This window comes from Myotis myotis, unplaced genomic scaffold (assembly GCF_014108235.1).
Source record: "Myotis myotis isolate mMyoMyo1 unplaced genomic scaffold, mMyoMyo1.p scaffold_m19_p_6, whole genome shotgun sequence".
Classification (NCBI taxonomy): Eukaryota; Metazoa; Chordata; class Mammalia; order Chiroptera; family Vespertilionidae; genus Myotis; species Myotis myotis.
The window spans coordinates 61,642,773-61,665,145 of NW_023416368.1; the positions used below are offsets into that span (position 1 = coordinate 61,642,773).

General features: G+C 40.9%; 1 protein-coding gene across 1 annotated transcript; it reads left to right on the top strand.

The window, feature by feature from the left end:
* The first annotated feature begins 7,115 nt into the window (after window positions 1-7,115).
* On the top strand, window positions 7,116-16,114 carry NPY1R (neuropeptide Y receptor Y1). Its single transcript, XM_036315652.1, has 3 exons — window positions 7,116-7,223; window positions 13,494-14,343; window positions 14,458-16,114. Exons 2-3 carry the CDS (start codon window positions 13,645-13,647, stop codon window positions 14,914-14,916), a joined length of 1,158 nt encoding a protein of 385 aa, XP_036171545.1. The 5' UTR covers window positions 7,116-7,223; window positions 13,494-13,644; the 3' UTR covers window positions 14,917-16,114.
* Window positions 16,115-22,373: the final 6,259 nt, after the last annotated feature.

A 22,373-nucleotide genomic window follows, 5' to 3' on the forward strand; every position in this document is an offset into this window, starting at 1 on the left:
GTCTTTAAAAAGAATATTTAGAGAACTGTTCAAAGCATAAACCCAGAATCAAAAGTTGAGATAGTTGAATAATATGCTCTTCAAAAGTGCATCTGTTTCCATGTTCTTACTCTTATTATTCTCACAGGTAATTCAGCTTTAAAAGTATATTATTCATCAGATAGAGACATTTTCTTTCCTAGATATTTACATTTTCAAAGGCAGTATGGTCCATTATTTGAGTTTAAACCTAATGGGGAAAGCAAAATCAACACATAAGAAAATCCAAAAATATAAGAAGAATCATCAAGAAAAATACAGTAGTAAGCCTATATGTGTATAAAATGTATACATGTATACTAGTATTATATGTATATATAAAAATAGCAATAGTCCACCATAGCTAAAATGCCAAAGACATTTTTTAAATGTTTGAGATGAACAACTAGTCTTGACTTGTGATGATCATAATTTATGTAATCCTACTTTATTTCTTGTTTTTAAATCCTTCAACAACACTTTTTCAGTATCCTATGATATGCCCAACATTGTTCTAGGCTTTACATTTTAAAGGGTGAAAATAGCAGTCACTGCCTTCCAGGGATCACAGTGTAGTTGGAGGACTCTGTAAATAAATAATAAATCGCAATATAGTGTGATAGATGATGTGTTAGAAATATTCTTAGAGTGCTGTAGGAATAAAAATAAGACAAACTCAGCTTATGGGGGTTTTGAGGAGATGGCAAGATATAAAAGAGGGTTTCATAGTTAAGAAGATACTTGAGCTAAATTTTGAGGAATTGGTGAGAGTTAAACCAGCAGATGGAGGGGGTGGGCAAGTAAGAAGTGAGAAAACGGCTTGAACATGAGAGTGTAACATCCAGAGAAGTGCACATAGTTCAGTGTGACTGAAATGTGTGGGAAGTGGCAGAGGATGATACTGAAAATATTGGTGAAAAGGGACATTGAATTGCACTTGAAGGATCTGGAGAGCAACTAGATGATATAAGCTGGGGAAGGATATGACTGGATTGCTGTGAAAGCAGCTAGTGGTAGAGAGGTCATTTAGTAGAGAAATAAGTAGAGCTTGATGGGTGTGAAAGAACACAATTGAGAGGTATTTAAGGAGTGAAATGAATGAGAAGCTGTACCCAATTGAATCTGAGAGTGAGAGAGGGAAATGCTGGGGACAATTCTAAGATTGGGGCTTGTGGGATACAGATCATGACAGTGACTACGATCCAGCCCACTAGCTGAGAAACACATTTCCAAGGATATGGGAGATCTGTACTTTAGATCGAGATTTAGGGTTAGGAGCATACCAGCATGTAATTGATGGCAGAGGGTATGATTATAAATTAAGAATGGGGAAAAAAGGAGAAGATTAAGAATGAAATCTCCAGTAAATCTGGGCAATTCAGGTCAATCAAAGAAGGGACAAGACCACAAAAGGCAATAACACACAGCTTTATTTAGGTGGTCTTGGATGGGGTTGCATGACAGGGAAAGCCTCTCCCGGCAAAAGACCTTCCAGAGACTACAGTGTGGGGCTACCACCCAGAAGGGGGATAGGACAAGGGAATTCAGGGAGGAGAAGGGGAAAATAGAGAGGAGGCTTAGGAGTCTAGGTCAGCAAGGTGGGTCGATTTGGCTCAGAGAGCTCAAAGGGCAGCAGTAGATTGGAGTCTTGATGGCTACAGGGTTTGTCTTATCTCTGGGTACGGAAGTAGGCAGGCTAAACATATATTTATTTGGACTACATTTAAAGCAATTAGATGTCTGAGAATTTGAGTTTGGTGCTGTCTGGCTTTGGGCTAATAATCCTAGCCTGCTGTGAAGGAGTAAAGAATATGGGGACCATTTTAGGCTACTACACAGGTGCCATCTCTGACCCAATTATATAACAGGATCATAGGGAGAAAAACATCTAAGAGGTTGATGGATATATCTGATCCTGGGGGAGAAAATTGAGGAACAGCCAGTAAAGAAAGAGAAAAGCCTATAGTGTAGAGTTAGTGATGTCAAAGGAAAAGAAGATTCCAGGAGGATAGGATGGTCAAGAGAGTGAAATGTAACATAAAGAACATGTGGAATAAGACTCAGTTGTGTCTATTGGCTTCAGCCATTGATGTCTGAGGCAGACACAGTTTCAGGTGGGCCATCTTTGAGGAGCCAATGAGAGGACAATAAACATACCCTATTCTTAGAGAAGCTACCAGGCAAGAGAAGGCACGAGTGAGGGAATTACAATGGAAAAAAGTGAACAATTTTGATTTTGTTTTTATTTTAGTGTTAAGCCAAGAAAATGGAATCCTATATAATAAAAGGCTAATATGCAATTGTCCCCTCAACCAGGAGTTCAACCAAGAGGGAGGGGCTGTCAACCACCTGCAGCCCCTCCCCCCCCCCCCCCCCCCCCCCCCCGTTGGACCGGCCTGATTGGCCCGATCAGGGCTGGCCAGCCGGATCCTACCCATGCATGAATTCATACACCAGGCCTGTAGTTATTGAATAAACAGGTGGTATAGTTATGTTACTGTTGTTTAACAAGCCTCCTCAAATCCCAAAAATCTAGTAGAATGAAAACAACATGGATTTTATGCTCACGGACTGAGATGGAGAGCCCAATGATGATGGTTTGTCTCTGTCCTGATGTTTGGAGTGCCAGCTGGGAAAACTCTGTGGGTTAAAGTGACTCAAAGTCCGGGGCCTGAAACAGCTATGCTGGAGGATCTGCTGCCCAATTGAGGGATGTAAAAGTTAGGGAGTAAATACCCTATGGTTTACTAGTATACTCCCTTTGGAAGGAAGGGAGGAATCCATTGAGACTGAAGGTATGGGGTAGGAGGCTGGAAGAGAGTGGTAACAATTTGAAATATCTTGTAAGGGAGAAATTGGGAGTCACCCAAGTGCAAGAATTTCAAGGTAATATTTGAGGCTCAAGTCAGGGTTTGAAATTATAGTTGTAATAATCTGTGCAACTTCCCCTACATGCTATGCTAGCAGCTAAGTAGTCTCCTGGGTTGAGAAGAGTCAGGTTAAGCCAGAGCCCATTCTTGGATATTTATCCTCTTCCTAAATTTATATGTATCTCGGGAAAGAAAAGCAACAGCTAGACCTTAAACAAAGGAATGAAGAGAGGATAACTTACCTAAGCAAAGGGATACCTGGGAACACTTCATACCACCTCTGTGCCTAATAGTGATCTTATTTAGGGCACATAAGGAACATTTTTGCTATCTTTGGGAGAAATTGCCCTATCTCAGGAAGTGCTGTGTTTTGAAGGGGTCTAGTACCAATCACAAGCCTGAGAATTCAGAGGTGGGAGTGGGTTGGGGAGTGGGAGTGAGGCAAGATGAACAGTGAGAGATGCTTGGCACAGATGGTAGAAGGTTCAGTGGTAGCATTCATACTTTCCCTTTTTAGCAGCCAATCCTGCTGCACATCTCTTTGGAAAGAGATATGAAGGAAATAGTAATAATTATAACTTAAAAACAACAACAATAGTGAAAATGCCAAATGTCTTTTCATTAGGCATGCAACAAATACAAAATGCTACACTTTTGTAAAATAGCATTATACTTTTGTTGAATGTCCAAAGGGAGTCTGACAAGATGAGATCTGCAGGGAAATGTTTGGATGTTTACTAAATAATTTTTAATATCCCAGTCCTCTAGAATCTTTTTCTGACAGTTTTAAACAAATGCTCTAAATTTATAGCCTATGTAACCAAGTGAGAACTTTTGTTGAAGTGCATTCCTATTTACAATCAAGAACAAATCCATAAATAGCAGCTGGTGTCTTCTACACTAGTAAGTTAATTGAATTGTTTGTCTATGTACTTGTACACTACCATTTTAACTACATTGTTATTTCTTTTTTTAAAAAAATATATTTTATTGATTTTTTACAGAGAAGAAGAGAGAGGGATAGAGAGTTAGAAACAGCTGCCTCCTGCACGCCCCCCAGTAAGGATGTGCCTGCAACCCAGGTACATGCCCTTGACTGGAATCGAACCTGGGACCCTTTAGTCCGCAGGCTGACGCTCTATCCACTGAGCCAAACTGGTTAGGCTACATTGTTATTTCTTTCTGCTAGTTAATTCTCTCAAAAAGACAATTGAGTAAAGTGATTGTATACACTATATGTACAAAGCAATTTGGTTAAAGTCTTTACTGACTACATTTCAAAGATTCTAAGATGAGGATTATTTATTTAACATTTTAATACTCTACCTTTGAGATTAATTTACAATTAAATGTATGTTATTGCTGTACTGGAAGCATTCTTTTTCTTTCTTAGTGGTCCATAAAATAACATTGCAACTTATATTTCATAGGATTAAACTTTCAAAGAAATGCAGTAGGGAAGTCACAGAAAGAAAGGAAAACTGGCACATAATTAATTCTTAGAATGTGAACTGACTCATCAATATGCTGCATAGTAAGTTCTACCCCAGTGAATTTCTCCCTTATCAATATCACCTATATTCTAGTTTCCCAGTTACATATCCAGTTACATGCCTATTGAGATTTTTCTGAATGATAATTTATTATGATTTTCCCATTCCAAGCCCTAATAGCATTTCAGGAACCTTAACCTTCCCAGCAGAACTTACCAGGTGATCAATAGGGCAATTGCAGTGAATAAATTTTTATTACCAAGTATAGTGACACACCTTTATCTAGACAATTAGTGAGTCATGGAATTTAAAAGTTAAGCCCATTTGTAAAAGATAAAACTAAGATCTACACAGATTCAATGAGTAGATTCTATCCCTCTGTTTAAATGACAAAACAAGATGATTGCCCAAGAGGACATGAGAATAGGTCATTAATTATACTAGTCATGGTTTATAAGGTCAGGCTGTCATGAAATTTCAGAAGGAAACACACACACACAAAAATGCAAACAATTCTCTCTCCCTAGCAAAGGTTTTTATTTGGTTTAATTCCTAAATAGAAAGTTATATGACTGGCCACTTAAGAGGAGAAAAAGAAATTATCTTTATTTAATATATATCTTCTCTTCAACACATCTGTTGACATGTATCTTCTGAGGAACTCAGACTATTTTATTTCAAACTTTCCAAGATTATATTATAAGAATATCTTACATTATATGTGATGATTTTACTATGCTTTATTTTACTATTTTACACCTTGGAAAGAGTACTTACTAAATGATATATTCCTAGAGAATTAAATGATTTTGCTGTTGCTGAGGAGCATTTCAAAACTTCTGTTTGCACCTTTAAATTTGACATAGAAAAGTCCTTGAGACCAATAATCTTTCAAAGATGGGTATTTGATATGACTATCTCAAGAATGCAGCTGTATAAATTTGCCTTTGGGGGACACTTTATAAAAATTAAGTTTATAAGGTGACAAAGTACATTCTTACAGACATGCTTTTATTAGTATTCTGGGGGGGAAAGAAAGGAATGTGTCCAAATTAAGGTCTCAAATCCAAAATACTTGCTGATAAAGCAAAAATGTTTAATAAAACGTGTTCTTCATAGAGAATTAAATTATTTCATTTGTAATTCTTGCAATAGGCTAAAATTGGCCAATTTGATGATCAACACCTTGGGATAAACTTGCTTCTAAGAACAGAATGTGACTTAAGTGGAGTGAACAGAGGTGAGTGGAAACATAAATGAGTTATTGCTCTTTAAAAGAATTGAAATTCCTAAATTATGCCTTAATTTTCATCCTTGATAAAAAGAAGAAAAAGGAAAATATATGTTATACCATATTATTCTGTTTAACCATTAATGGGACATTTCTAAATGTATTCTCATATTATAGTACATTTATTACATAATTACGATATTTTAATTCTTGATCATGTCTCTTCCCAACTATATTAAAATGCCTAATGACAACTGGCCAATGAAAAAGCTTTCCTGCAACAAAAAGGCGAGATTGTGTACATCATTCTGTATAAATAAATGAGTTATGGCTTATCTTGAGTTGTAAATAGTGTTTATTCAGCCTAACAACCAGGAAAAGAAAACATTTCTTAACAGTGTCTTGGAATTTTGTTTAGTTTTTAGTTTTGAAGACAGAATGCAATCATAGTAGTTGTGCAATAAAACCTTTATATAAACCCCTAGGCAGTGTCCTATATCTTTATTCATAAGACTTTAGTTTTTGACAGTTTGATTTGGAAAAAGTTTTATTCATCTACATCAGTAAATAATTGGGGTGTGTGAATGACAGCTTTGACTTGTCAAACTAGAACAGAACTGTGTGAAACATCTGAGATCAGCAGACCATTAATTAGCCTGAATCATTGGGCACCATGATGGTTCTGCACCATCCATACTCTGTGCACATTCAATTCTTTTCTTCCTAATGTTCAGTACAGTTGTAGAGTAAGCACCGAGGAAATGGCATTAACTCTTTGACCACCCTGGAAATGTTTCGTTCATCGTGCTCCCCGAAAAAAAAAAAAAAAAAAAGGCAGCCAGACTGTGGGAACAAATCGGACTCAATGCATTTTCTCAGTGGAAAGAAAGGTGGAGTAAAAGACCAGATTCTCCATCCCATTCGCTTCTTGTGCTTTTTTTAAAGTCTTCTCTTCACTTTTAAAATGAGGGGGGGAAACCTCGGCACAGGCAAAAGAAACATTTGAACGTCACAAGAGAAAGCAAGAAACATATAGAGGCATGTGGTGGCTGTGAACTTCATGCTTCCTCTTCCCGTCAATAGTCAATAACAACCCCTTTCATTCTTGAGCGGGGCTTGGGCGCCGGGCTTTCCGAGTATAACTTCGGCCACAAGATGGCACCGACCCGCAAACAAAGGAGCGCAGTGGCACCGACTTGTTAATGCCCTGCCAATTGCCTGGCCTTCGCGGCGGCCAGGACCCTGCGGGGATGAGCGCTTACTCCCTCCACACCCTGAGTCTGTGTCTAACAATGGGCGCCTCTGCCGAACAACGTGAGCATTCAATTGCATTTCTTTCCGGAATGCCTAGGAAACGCACCCCCGAGGTGCACACCCAAGGTTAGGTGTTTGTGGGGGGAGCTCCCGGCGCGCTCCGGGGGCGAGTCACGTGACCCGGGGATGAGGTGGAGTTCGGCTTTAAGGGGGCGTCTCTGCTGATCTCCGTCAGTCTTTAGGATTTGAGCGAGAGAAATACCAGCGGTTCTTTTCTCCCCTCCCTGCTTGCTCCCTTGCATAGCTATCCTTTTCCCGCTTCGATAGACAGCGGGGAAAAGACTAATCCGACAGAGGGTAAGTTTCAAGTTTACACCTTTTCAGGGACTTGAGAGAAACCGCTCATTGATGGAGTGAAGGGTGGGAGAGGAGGAAAAAGCCCCGAAATGGGCTCCGGGGTCCGAGGTGGGCGAGGAGTCTGCCTTTTTGTTCAGGTCCCGGTGCGGGCAGGTGCAAGGTGCTTCGAGAGACCGGGCAATTCCAGGACTCCGGCCGCGGTTAGGGACGTGGGTACCCGGGACTTGGCGCATCCGCGAGCCGGGCTCCTGAGGATTTCTGGACGGGATCCGAGTTCCCCTCTCCTCGGGTTCTCCGAGGGGGTGGGCAGGTGCCCTAGTGATCTTCCCCGCACCTTGCTCCTCGGCCGCATTTTTCTGGAGCCTCTGCGGGTGGCTGCACTGGAGTTTTCGCGGAGGAGCCAACACTTGGATGCTCTGGGGAGGGTGCGTTTGGCGGGCCATCCTGCTTAGACCCCCTCCCTCGGCACGGGGGGCAGGGAGGAGGGCTCCAGCTACTCCCTAGGACAGTTGGGGGTCCCTGCGACTGGGCTGGGATGGGGATGGACTCCATCCCCTCCCAAGCTGACCCTGCGCTCCAGCCCTCTCTCCCCATTTCCCAGTTCTCATCGTCTCACTCTTTAGCTGCATCGAGAACAGTGATGGTGGGAGCCTGGCTGGGTTGGAAGATTGGGCTGAATGAAGGTGGAGGTGGCTTAGGAATGAATGCCCCTGTGGTCCCCAGGTAGACTGGAGAGAGGCTATGGTTTTAAGGGCTGATGTTGGGCCGAAGAGAACTGACCCAGTGTGGACTCTGCTCGTTTGCTTTTAGTTAGATTGGATGTTTTCTGTTTTGCCAGCCTCTCATCATCATCTGCAGAGTTCTTCCCGAATAGATGTATGGCAAATGTGTGTGTTGGGGGGTGGGGTGGGAGTTAGAAATGAGGAAAACTGGGGGCAATTAACCTAGTTACACAATATAAAAACGGTGGGCGCCTAAGAGCAGGGAGTGTTCTTGGACATCCCCCCTTCCCCCCTTTTTTAAAGAGCTCTCAGATTTGCCATGCCCACCTGCACCCTAGGGGAAAGGGTAACTGGCTAGGTGGCATACAGGCCTGGGGAAGTGCGGAGCTTGTCTGTCTGTCTCTCTGCTTGGATAGAAACCGTAGCTGTCAGTTCCAAGACTCCAGGCTGTCTCCTGACGAAGCAAGAGAGAACAGAAAGCTATCCAGCTCAGTTCCCCACCCATGACTATCGATCAGAGCCTGTTGGTGGGTGACTGGTTTATCAGTCTTCCTTATTCTTTTAAGGCAGCTGTCTGTTGAACAAGCCCTCCTTGGAGAGGAAGGAACAGAGAGTTATGTAACTTATGGAGTTAAACTTGCAGTAACTTTGGGAGGCTGCGTGTGCGAGACTGATATTTCTTTTCCAAAACAGATGAGGTGAACAGCCAGTTCTGAGACCATGAACTACATTTATCTGCCGCAGGCTATGAAATGCAGAAAGCTGTGCTTTCAGGTAGTAGCAGCACTAAGAACAGCAAGGAAGGGGTGAAAGGCCAGTGTTCTAATAGGGAGGGAGAAAGAAATGTCCGTTTGGAAAGGGGCTAATTTGCCAACTGGTGAAGTATGTGGTGTCTCTATTTTGTCTGTAAATGCACATGGCAGCTATGAGATTAAACAATCTTGAATTTTTGCAGTATCTGTAGTTGCATACCTTATTTTAGAAATATATGTTGGAATAATAAATATTAAAGTATTTTTTTGCAAAGATAATGTATGTAAATCCTTTCTCTCCTAGTATTGTTTTCTGACGATTACTTTTTCTTGAAATTATACTAAGGTAGGCTGAAAATATACATTTTACTCAATGGGGAACTGTTTTATCCAATTGGAATGACTACCCAACAATTCACTTAGCAAAGGAGGCTTGCAAATACTTAAAAAATAGTTTTCATTCTCTTTCTAGCTAAGTTAACTTCTTAGTAGGAACAATGCTATTCCCCACAGGAAATGTCCATCAAATATAAATTTAAAGATATTAAAGTAGAGTTTCAGTATATTTACCTAAAATCACTTGTGCCGTAGCCGGTTTGCTCACTGGATAGAGCATCGGCCGGGGGACTGAAGGGTCCCAGGTTAGATTCCGGTCAAGGGCATGTACCTTGGTTGCAGGCACATCCCAGTAGGGGGTGTGCAGGAGGCAGCTGTTCGATGCTTCTCTCTCATCGATGTTTCTAACTCTCTATCTCTCTCCCTTCCTCTCTGTAAAAGATCAATAAAATATATATTTAAAAAATAAAATAAAATCACTTGTAAGAAGGCTATCTTTGTAGCCCACACATTGTGATAGTTTAATAAATGTTTGCATTCATTCCCATACGTATTGAAAATGTCCATTTTCCTTCCTTTCCTCTGCCAACACCTTGGTCTGCACCTTCATTATCTCTCACCTGGATTAATGCACTAGCTTCTTAATGAATCTCCCTACTTCTCTTCCTTGTTCTTAAGTCTGTTGAAAACAGCAGCTAGAGTAACAATTGTAAAACAAGTTACGTAACTTCATGCCATTATTGAAGACTCTCCAGTGACTCCTCATCTTTCTCAGAGAAAAAGTCAAAGGCTGTCCCATGGAATAGGTCCCTACACCATCTGTTCCTCCTCTGTTTACCTTTTCCAGTGCTATTTAGCACACCAGGTGTACAGCCTTAAGGATTTTACATTCCATCCATATGGGATGCAATCCGTGAGATCTCTGTATGGCCTCCTCCCATCTTCTCAGGCAAGTGGAGGCCTTTCCTACCACCCAGGAATAATTGCAATTCCCAACAATTCTAGTTTCTCTTCCTTGATTTAGTTTTCTCCATAGCACTTATTATCATCTGGCATAGTTTGTTTGTTTGTTTATTTGTTTATTTTTGTCTTTCTCTGCCCACAAGACTAGAAACTCAATGAGAATGTCACAACTGTTTCCACTAAAACCATGTCTGACACAAAATAAGTGTTCAATAAGTATTTATTGGATGAATGAATTTTCTTTTAAAAAGTTTCCTTTTTAACACAAAGTGGAACATTTTTTCCTACATACCTGACCTAACTAAAAAAAAAAATCTATTGGTCTTGGCTGGTGTGGCTCAGTTAGTTGGGCATTGTCTTGTTCAGCAAAAGGTTGCCAGTTTGATTCTTGGTCAAGGCTTGTGGCCAGGTTGTGTAGGAGGTAGCTGATCCATGTTCCACTATCACATTAATATTTCTCTCTCTCCCTCTCCCTTCCACTCTCTCAAAAAATCAATCAGAGCCCTGGCTGGTTTCGCTCAGTGGTTAGAATATCGGCCTGTGCATGGAAGGGTCCCAGGTTCGATTCCCTGTCAAGGGCATGTACTTCACATGCAGGTGCCCCAACCCCAGTAGGGACATGTGGGAGGGACATGTGGGGGAGGCAACCAATTGATGTGACTCTCTTACATTGATGTTTCTCTCTCTCTCTCTCTCTCTCTCTCTCTCTCTCTCTCTCTCTCCCCCCCCCCCCTTCCTCCCTCCCTTCCACGCTCTCTAGAAATCAATAGAAAAAATATCCTCAGGTGAGGAGTAAAAAAAGTAAAATAAAATGGATAAATAGAAATAAAAATCAATAAAGAGAAAAAAAATTACAGTCTATTGAATTAGCATCCATTCTGCTTGTAAAAAGATGGATGGAATTCAGCTACTGGTGTTAAGACTAATTCAGAGAAGAACCTGCTCCAATCATTCATCTGCTGTCAGTCAACTCATAATTATCCTTAATCTAATATTTGCAAGGCACTATGAGGTATGCAAAGTACCTACCCAAAAAAGTTTATATTATAATTGAGAGGAACCAATTAAGGATTTGAGGGACTAAATGACACTTTGAAAGATGGGTAGACTTGGATTGGTAATGAGACAGAATAACCAGCAAGAGGAATGGCAGAGGCAAAGGTTGTATATGTTAAAACAAGCAAAGAGCACTGGTGGACTGTGAAGAGACTGGCCTACCTGGAACAGAGCTCTCATAATGGGGTTATTAGAGCAAGGGGTACAAAGCAGAAGAGAGTGAGAATGTAGAGGTCTTCAGGCTGAGGCATGTACTCAATAGTTCAAATCTCATACCTGGGTACTCATTCACCTGGTGATACTCAGTGAGAGGGAGCCATGAGAAGTCAGAGAAAAAAGAGGACATACTTTCCTATTCAGCTATTTTTACTTTTAATAATGAGAAAAACTCAATATATTTAACATTAGAAAACCTAATGTTAAATATCTTGGTAACATGAAGCATGATGCAAAGTTTTCTTGAGTTCTTTTTTTAAATTATTGTTTAAAATTGTTGATATGTTTTTATGTATTTCAGAGAGAGCAAGGGAGACAGAGATAGATTAAACGTTAATGATGAGAGAGAATCATTGATCGGCTACCTCCTGCATACCCCCTAACTGGGGATTGAGCCCAAAACCTGGGCATATGCCCTGACCAGAAATCAAATTCTGATCTCCTCGTTCATGGGTTGATGCTCAACCACTGAGCCACACCAGCCGGGCTTCTTGAATTCTTAAGAAAGGCATTTCCAAAGAATTTTTAAATTAATACTTGTTTTTTCAAGGTTTGTTTTCAGAAACCTGGAGGCAGGTGATTCTCTCTTGCCTTTGGCATTCTTGAGAGCAAAATTGTGATTACCACCTAAGTTTAGGAGTCATTACAGGTTGTTGCATAGAGGAGAGAAGAACTATATTTCTAATAACATTCACAGTTGAAATCATTCCTAGTCTTTAATACTTTCTCACATAATGTTAGCAACCTTTATTTTTATTACTTTTGTCTTATAAATTCAAGTTGTGGTTGTAAAATAAAAAACACTCCACATCCTAGAAAGCAAAACACTTCAAGTAAAAGTTCATTGGAGACACCACTTAAAAGGCAAACATATTGTTGGTTCATTAAATGTCTTATCTTCTTTTTAATGGAAGTAAATCTACCTGATTTCCTTTATTGTCTTCACATAAGCGAGAAATAAACAAAATTTCCTTTCTTAACATAGGCACAATGGCCTGTTCGTTGACATGAGAAATCTCATGTCATAAATTTACTTAATAATCTAGGGTAAATCAGATTTTTTTTTCAAAAGGAGTTTTTAGTCTTTACAAAACTATGGTCTGTCATTTGTTTTGTTGGTAAAAATGCTGTGAAGGATCAAAATTATAACCAAAATTAGATCCTGCATTGTATCTGTATACAATCTAGAGGGAAGGGAGGATATTTATAAAAATAGAACCTTAGACATCCTTTGAAAGCTTCTGACATATTAATAAACTCATACAATCTTAAAGTTAGAAAGAACATCAGAGCTATCCTACACAAATGCAAGAACCAGAAAATCTTACAGGTAGTAGTCATACTGTAAACTTGGGTGTATAGACACTTGCTACATTTGCAGGCAGTTCATTCCATTTTATTAAACATTTGTTCCTCATAATGATGTGAAATTTGTTTTCTTTTAATATAATATACTTCCTTTTGTTCTACTTCTAAATTGTACATTTAGATATAATTTTCAAAGCTCAGTTTCTTATGCCAGATGCTACTCAGTCAAATATGAGAAGACATCTATACCATTCCTGTTAAGTTTTTTCTGGATTACACATCTTCTATTCCTTCAACAGCCCTTCATATGACAAGGTTTCTTGATGTTTCACTGTATTAATCATTTCTTTTTTAATATTTTTGTGTTAAATAATGTCTGCCTTAAAGAGAAGTTCAGTGTATGATAGAGCTATTATTACAACTTGATCTCCACAAGAATTCTTTCATTTCTATCGTAAGGGAAAGGATTAGGTAGTTTTGTTTTTGTTGGTTTTTTTTTCTTTGCTTATTTCATGTATTTTTCTTATGTCTCAAGCTGTGCATTAAGTTGGTTGTTATATATTCATATTCTTCATGTTTAGGAATGTGCTGATAGTACTATTTATATTAAGATTTTGAACATGAGATTTACATACACCTTACTAATATACAGACCACTCACTATGTTTTGCTGCAACTCAATGTGTAAGCACATCCAATGAAAAATTTTGAGATTTTTTTTGCACTGTGACTACTATTTTTATTTTTTTATGTTTTTAAGATACTTCACTGGGCTACTATTTTTAAAAGATATTTATACAAATTTCATTTTGTTTATTTATTTCAGTGTCTTCACTTTAAACAGTGCTATAAGTTAGAATTCATTTTGCCTGCCCTCAATAAAATTAGTAATGCAGTTGGTCATTTTCTCTTTACAGATTGTTCAGTTCAAGGGGATGAAGAATTCAGAATAATTTTGATAAGTGGATGCCAATATGGGGAATAAGAATAAGCTGAACATTTGATCTACTTTGAAGAAACATACTGTCCATTTGTCTAAAGTGGTTGATAATAACCAAACCAATCAAAATGAATTCAACAATAGTTTTCCAGGTTGAAAATCATTCCATCAACTATAATTTTTCAAAGAATAATTCCCAGTTTTTGGCTTTTGAAATTGATGATTGTCATCTGCCTTTGGCCATGATATTTACATTAGCTCTAGCTTATGGAGCTGTGATTATTCTTGGGGTCACTGGAAACTTGGCCTTGATTGTAATCATCTTGAGACAAAAAGAGATGAGAAATGTTACCAACATCCTGATTGTGAACCTTTCCTTCTCAGACTTGCTTGTTGCCATCATGTGTCTCCCCTTCACATTTGTCTACACAATAATGGACCATTGGGTTTTTGGTGAGGCGATGTGCAAGTTGAATCCTTTTGTGCAATGTGTTTCAATCACTGTGTCCATTTTCTCTCTGGTTCTCATTGCTGTGGAACGACATCAGCTGATAATCAACCCACGAGGGTGGAGACCAAATAATAGGCACGCTTACATAGCTATTGCTGTCATTTGGCTTCTTGCTGTGGCTTCTTCTTTACCCTTCCTGATCTATCAAGTCATGACAGATGAACCACTCAAGAATTTTACACTTGATGGCTACAAGGACAAATACGTATGCTATGATAAATTCCCATCGGAATTTCATAGGTTGTCTTATACCACTCTCCTCTTGGTGCTGCAGTATTTTGGCCCACTCTGTTTTATATTTATTTGCTACTTCAAGGTAAGAAAATTCCTCCCTCCCTCACCATTTCCATTTTTTATCTTCTTTTGAAAGAATTCTTCATTAAATGAGTGGTTCTGTTTGAACTCACTTTTTTTTTCCTTCCCTCTATAGATATATATACGCTTAAAAAGGAGGAACAACATGATGGACAAGATGAGAGACAACAAGTGCAGGTCCAGTGAAACCAAAAGAATCAACATCATGCTGCTGTCCATTGTGGTAGCATTTGCAGTCTGCTGGCTGCCTCTTACCATCTTTAACATTGTGTTTGATTGGAACCATCAGGTTATTGCTGTATGCAACCATAATCTCTTCTTCCTGCTCTGCCACCTCACAGCAATGATATCCACTTGTGTCAACCCCATATTTTATGGATTCCTAAACAAAAATTTTCAGAGGGACTTGCAGTTCTTTTTTAACTTTTGTGATTTCCGGTCTCGGGATGATGACTATGAGACAATAGCCATGTCTACCATGCACACAGATGTTTCCAAGACTTCTTTGAAGCAAGCAAGCCCAGTCGCATTTAAAAAAATCAACAACAACGATAATGATCTGAAACTGCTGTAGCCTATGGTTCCAGCTCACATCTGTTTTGAAACAAGCACAACCGGCAACATCTTTTATTGCCTGCTCAACCAAGGAATGGGGTTGAACTCATTGAGGAAAGATGAAGATCTTCCTGTGTTGATTTTCACTGCTTTTCTTGTAGTTGTCACAATTACATTGGGGGGAAAAAAACGTATGGGCTTTGGAATCTTCTGATAAAAGTTTTGACCAGACATCCTTGAAATGCTTTTTGTAAATTTATGCATATACTACAAAAACTTTTTATATTGTATTTGTTGGAATGAACTTTCTTTAAAGTATTACTACTAACAACTTTAGAAGCACTACATCTGATATTCTCATTACATTCTTGATTAGATTGTCACTAGGTTGGATGATCCTGATGTAATGATAGGCATCATTTCAGTCTGTTACAGAGGTGACAGCATGCAAATAGCATCCAGGATGTGGAGGTAAAAGAGAGTCTATGTCTTGCATACCTATAGTCTAAAGTCATTCAGGAGTTATTTGTTGTTGTTTTTTTTTAATTTTAAGCAGGATTTAATTTGCTTCTAATTATCACTTATACAAGTATACTTCTCTGTGAATACAATGGGGGATTGGGCCACCCACAAGAGTTAAGTGGGAAAACAGTTCCCTAACTTTAAAACTGTTTTGGTACCCAACAATCAAAGGATTTCAAAGTAATTAGTTTGAATTATATTTATTTGAATTGATGGTCAAAGGGTTTTCCATTCTTCACAAACTGTTCAGTATTTGCAAATTGTCAAGCTTTCTAGCATAAATATACCTGCAATTCAAAAAGCATTTACAGCTTACAATTTATAAAAACACTAAGTGTATTTATCATATATCAGTGTCCATATAGTATTTCATTTTTACTTTTCAACGTCCATCTTCAAAAAAAGACACCAAGATACAATGTTAAAAGAATGTTCACCCTGGCTAGCAGGGATAAATACCTGAAAGCTGAAAACACTTCATATAGCCCATGTTGATCTGTATAAACTATGTGGAGTCTTTTAAATAATGCACTATATAGAATCTTGAGTAGTTGTGTCATGTTAATACACTTAATTTCATGTATCCTGTAATCATGATTGAGCCTCAGAATCAGTTAGAGAAAAGATATTTTAAAGAACAAGACATATCTTTGATGTAGTATACACACAAAGTATTAAATGTGTTTATTTTAGAAGGGTAGACATTTTCTTTATTAAAATTGTTTTTGCTTTTTCTGAGTCTCTTTTGTGTTTCTCTGCAGCTTATTTTCTTCTTCTTTTTTGTGGTTTTCTTCTTCCCTCCCATGGTGTTCCCATAGCATCCTATATCTGCTTGAGAATGAAACATTTTCTACACTGTGGTATAACCATTGATGGCCCAGTCTTCCTTTGCTTCTTGAAGACAGGACAGTTTTACATGAGTCTATGTCCCCACTGCATCTAGCACAGTGACAGGTACTTAGAAGTTTTTAAATATATATTTCTAAAACACACACATGAATAAGTAATGACCAAATTCCCTTCTCATTTATGAGCATATTGACTTTATATCCTGACATTTACTTGGACTCGTCCTCCTAAGTTCATCTTTACCAAGGAGGTGTTTTCTCTTTTATTAGTTATTTTCCCACTAAACTAAGCAAAAAGGACAACAGTGTAGATTTTAGAAACTTGAATGATTTGTCATGTAAGTCAAGCAAATAGCAAACCTTTAATATTGAATGTAACCTGAATTCAAATTATGCCCAAGAATGACTTTTAGTTAACTGAACAAGAAAAAAATTCTAAAACAAACTGTGAATATATAAGGAAAAAATAAAGTTTTTCTTACCAAAACCTGGAATTTAAACTACGTGATGTTTTTCTGCTTTGAGGGTTTAACAGGAAATATTGTCTTTCTCTACTTAGGTGCTACTTGAGAAAAGCCTTAATACATAGGTGCTTTTTTGTAAGCACGTTTGCTAAAATGGCCATTTCTAGGATTTTCATTCAGCTCTGTAGGCTGCTGATTCCTTAGCTTTACACAATTAATGAACTGAATATCAAATTCTTCTCTTATCCAAACCTGTCGACGAACTGTTAGTAAAGTCTAGGGTCCATAACAGATCCATTGTAATTCATGAAGAAATAAATGCCCATGTTAACTACAAGCTACAGAACCACTGGATTTTCATAAATCCAAGAACAAAAGTAAACTATTGACTTAATACAAGAGCATAGTTATAAGATAACATAAGTTTGGAATAAAACGATCATAGCTAGACTTGTTAAACACTCAGTATGTGCTAAGTACTATGTCAAGTCCTTAAGTACCTCTGAGGATGTGTGACTAATATTTGGCCACTTCACGTAAGAGGAAACTGAAGCTCAAGTTGAAAAATTTGAGCTACACACTGAGCAACAAGTGGAGCAGAAATCAAATGCAGGTCTGTTTAGTGCAGTGACGGCGAACCTTTTGAGCTCGGCGTGTCAGCATTTTGAAAACCCTAACTTAACTCTGGTGCCGTGTCACATATAGAAATTTTTTGATATTTGCAACCATAGTAAAAGAAAGATATTTTTGATATTTATTTTACATATTTAAATGCCATTTAACAAAGAAAAATCAACCAAAAAAATGAGTTCGTGTGTCACCTCTGACACGCGTGTCATAGGTTCGCCATCACTAGTCTAGTGTGAGTAAATGAATCAATGAGCTGAACCTAAGATAGTTTTAGAAAATATTTTATTTTATGTCTTTACAAGTTACATTATTAGAGCATTAGTGGCCCGGTGCATGGATTCGTGCACATTGAAAGGAAATTAATTAGAAGGTGGCCGACGGGTGGGACTTGCAAGACGGACTGGACACGCCCTGGAGCCAACCTCCTGCAGTCCCTCCCTGGCTGGCCGCACCTGGGGTGGCACCACAGCTTGAAGGGCATCTGGGGAGTGACCCCACCTCTGGCAGGTGGGGTCCCTCGGCCTCGCCTGTGGGGATTGGGCTGAAACTGGCTCTCAGACATTCCCCTGGGGCTCCTGGAGTGCAAGAGTTGCTATAGCTGGGCATCTCCTGCGTTCAGCGTCTGCCCCCTGGTGGTCAGTGCACTTCATACTTACCAGCCAGGTTGGCTGGTCGCTTAGCCATATATATATACTAGAGGCCCGGTGCACAAAAATTTGTGCAGTTGGGGGAAGGGGGAGTCCCTCAGACCGGCCTGTGCCCTCTTGCAGTCTGGGACCCCCCAGGAGATAACGACCTGCTGGCTTAGGCCTGCTCCCGGGTGGCAGAGGGCAGGCCCAATCCCTAGGTGCAGCCCCTGGTCGGGCTCAGAGCAGGGCTGATTGGAGAGTTGGGGCGCCTTCCCCTGTCATGCACAGAGCAGGGCAGATTGGGAGGTTGCAATGCCACCCTCAGTCACGCTCAGGGTAGGGCCGATTGGGGGTTGGGGCACCGCCCCCTGTCACACTCAAGGCAGGGTTGATGGGGAGGTTGCAGCACCACCCCCTGTCACGCACAGAGCAGGGCCAATCCGGGGGTTGGGGAGCTCCCCCCTGTCATGCACAGAGCAGGGTCAATCAGGGGGTTGGGAGCTCCCCCCTGTCATGCACAGAGCAGGGCTGATCAGGGGGTTGAGGAGCTCCCCCCTGTCACTCACAGAGTAGGGCCAATAGGGGAGTTGGCACACCGCCCCCTGTCACACTCAGGGCAGGGCGGATCAGGGGGTTGGGGCGCCGCCCTCTATCACCCACAGAGCAGGGCCGATCAGGGGGTTGGGGCGCCGCCACTCTCATACTCAGGGCAGGGCCAATGGGGAGGTTATGGCTCTACCCCGTCACACACAGAGCAGGGCCCGTGGGGGGCGGGAGGTTGTGGCCCCTCCCCCTGTCACACACAGAGCTGCAGGGCGATCAGGGGGTTTGGGCGCTGCCCCCTGTCACGCTGATCCTGGTGCCAGGAGGCATATTACCCTTTTACTATATAGGATAGAAGCCTGGTGCATGGGTGGGGCTGGCTGGTTTGCCCTGAAGGGTGTCCTGGATCAGGGTGGGGGTCCCCACTGGGGTGCCTGGCCAGTCTGGGTGAGGGGATGATGGCTGTTTGCAGCTGGTCACACACCCTTCAGGGTGGGGGTCCCCACTGGGTTGCCTGGCCAGCCTGGGTGAGGGGATGATGGCTGTTTTCAGACTGGGACTGAAGCTCCCAACTGCTCCTTTTTTTCTTTTTTTTTTTTTTATTCTGGGCCAGCTTTAGCTCTGAGGCCTCAGCTGCTGAAAACAGGTTTCTGGCCTTTGTCTACCGCCTGTATTTGATACAATGTTGCGGTCCGGCTGGCTGAAGCTCCGCTGAGTAAAGCAGGTTTCTGGGTTTTTTTTAGCTTCTTTATTCGCAACATAGTTGCTTAGAGTTGCAGCTGAGAGGCCAGCAAGTCAGGCGGGGAATGTTGGAGTTCTCCGTCACTGAAGCAAGCAAGCCTCCCTGTTCGCATCAGCTGCCTGGCTGCCGGCCGCCATCTTGGCTGCCAGTTAATTTGCATATCTCGGCCCTACTCTGTGAGTGACAGGGGGATTAGCCAATGGGAAGGGAAGTGGTCATACGCCAATTACCATGTTTCTCTTTTATTAGTGTAGATATATGTGTGTGTGTGTGTGTGTGTGTGTGTGTATACCACCCACTTCCTTTCTGATTTTAGCTGCCATAGGAAATGGAGTGAGGTGGAAGAGTTGAGAGAAACTGGCCATTATGATTATTTGTTTCCACAATTCCATTTTGAATTGGAGGATTCTACTTAAAAACAGAAGTTGACTATTCATATTAGCTTTATTATTATTCATATTATTTATTGTTAACTGGATATTCTCATCTCCTTTTTTATTGCACAACCGTCCAAAGAAATATACATGAATGTATATTATACTGTAATTTCAAAATTTGACAGCCAAATGCATATTTTCCCAATGAAATTGTTTCTTTACACACACAGCAAAAGTGGTAGAAGTGGTGGATTTAAGCTGGGGTTATAAGGATAACTTGGGCCTTGTTCCTTCACTGCAATTCAGTGAGTTTATGGGCACTGCTAAGTCCTTCATCACAGCCAGGCCTGCTTTTCTCAGCAGTTTAGGATTCTGCTGGAGAATGTATTGTTCGGGGAGACACGAATTCTTTCACAGGTTCCATATTTTCTTCATCTACTTATCCCTCTGGTCCATCAAACACCACGTTAGATTTAAGAGTCTGAAGCCTTCCAGCTTTCTAGGGCAAATTAATAAGATTTCCTAGATTTCTTTCATTTAATGATTCCTTTATTGCATATTTGTGTGTAAGTGTGTGCAACACATTGCATGGGTATGAATACATACACAGAAATGTATAATTCAGCAATGATTTATTGCTACTCATTTCCTGACTTCTTATAAAAACTATCACCTATATAGCACTATAACAACTGCCTTATAAAGAACTACTATTGTTTTCCTCATTTCACAGAGAAGGAAAATGAGGCATAGAGAGGTTATGTAATTTGTCCAATGTCACTGAGCTCCTACATGACACCCAGGATTTAAATCCAGGCCATTTGGTTTCTGACCAGGAGTCTTTAACCTACACTGAAAACCTTCCCAACATGCCATACTGCCTGAATTCCCAAACCCTCCCCCTCCAATCTTTCCATTATTGGAACGCCTCAGAACCTCAATATGCAGTCCAGGCCTGCCCCAATTCTAATCAATCTCAGAAGGGTGAAAAGTAGATATTTTTCAAAGCTGTCCTCTGAGTTCCAACACAAATTCCTAATTATGGTAACTTAGGCACAGCTGCAGTATTGAGACACAGATCTCTGCCACCCAAGGATGATCAGTCCACACCTGTATTCCTTTTCTCCAGTTTTCTATCTCCTCTGCCTTTCTGGTTTCTACAATCTCTAGTTTTTCTAGTTTTTCTGGTTTCCCAGCCAATGCCTGAGTCATCTTCTAGGATTATTTTCCCAATAATGTTGGAAGCCGATCCACCCTGGCTGCTTGAGGCAGTCCCTGCAGGGATGTTTCAAGGAACCTTGAAATGGAGATGAGAAACCACCCTAGCCTTTGGAATGGAATGGATGGGATTAAGATCAAATAGGATAAATGCAGATGTAAGAGGACAATCAGGGGAGGAACCTGGCTAGGAGAAGAAAGGTTGTTTCCCCAGGTGGGGATTTTTACCAGTAAAACCCCTTAACTGAGTGCCAGAGGGGTGGTTGGTCGCTTTGATCTTTGCTGGGAGTGACCTCCTTCAGTTATGTCCTTGTAGCTTAGTGGAACAATAGAGTAACCTTTGAATGGAGATGGGAAGCCCCCTGGCCTTTTGAATAGAATGGATAGGATTGGGACCAAATAGTATAAATACAGATGTTAGATGACAATAAAAAAAAAAGAACCTGGCTATGATGATCACCTGAACACTGCCTCCGTGTCATTCCTTCCTCGCGGACTCTGTCCACACCTTGGGGAACCCCTGGGCCCGCTGGGGCTGGACCCCAGCACAATAAGTGGGTAGGGTTTGAAAACTAAATGGTTCTTACCAGCCTTCCTTTTTTGAGCCATAGTATTACCCTACATGGTCTCTTACTCTACCAGCCGTGGGCAAACTACGGCCCATTTGAAATGAATAAAACGATTGAAAAAAAAAGACCGCACCCTTTTATGTAATGATGTTTACTTTGAATTTATATTAGTTCACACAAACACTCCATCCATGCTTTTGTTCCAGCCCTTCGGTCCAGTTTAAGAACCCATTGTGGCCCTTGAGTCAAAAAGTTTGCCCACCCCTGAACTGACTGTGGAAAATAGTATGGAGTATTTCTATCCTCAAGAAATTAAAAATAGGAGAAAAACAAAGATGGCAGCATAGGTTAACACCGGAGTTTGCTGCCTCGAACAACCACTTCACAAATACAACTAAAAGACGGAACGGACATCATCCAGAACCACAGGAAGGCTGGCTGAGTGGAAATTCTACAACTAGAAGGAAAGAGAACAGCATACCGACTCAGAGGAGGCGCAGTGCTGAAGTAAAATACAAAGGTGCGGAGGTGCGCGCGGAGCGGGCTGGCGGCTGAGGGTGCGGTTGTCTGTTTCAATCAGGAGGGAGTCTCAGACTCTGAGCTCCAGATCTGGGCAAGTCTCTAGGGACCCAGACTCAAACGGGAGAAGTGGGACTGTCTGGCTTTGGTCGGAACTCGAGGGCAGCTTTCTCTCCGAGGTTTGCAGTGGTTGCTGGGCCTCTGAGAGGCAGAGCCCCTGGGGATGGAACTGAGAGCAGCCATAACTGCTCGCTCCGCCCGCCCTGCAGATCCCCGGGGACCCGCCCCGCCCAAGCCCTGCACAGAGCCATTTGCCGGATAGCCTCAGGCAAAGGCTAGATTAGCACCTCCCCAGAGGACAGATGTTTTCCCACTACAGACACAGCTGACTCTCACAGCCAGTTGGCCTGGAGGT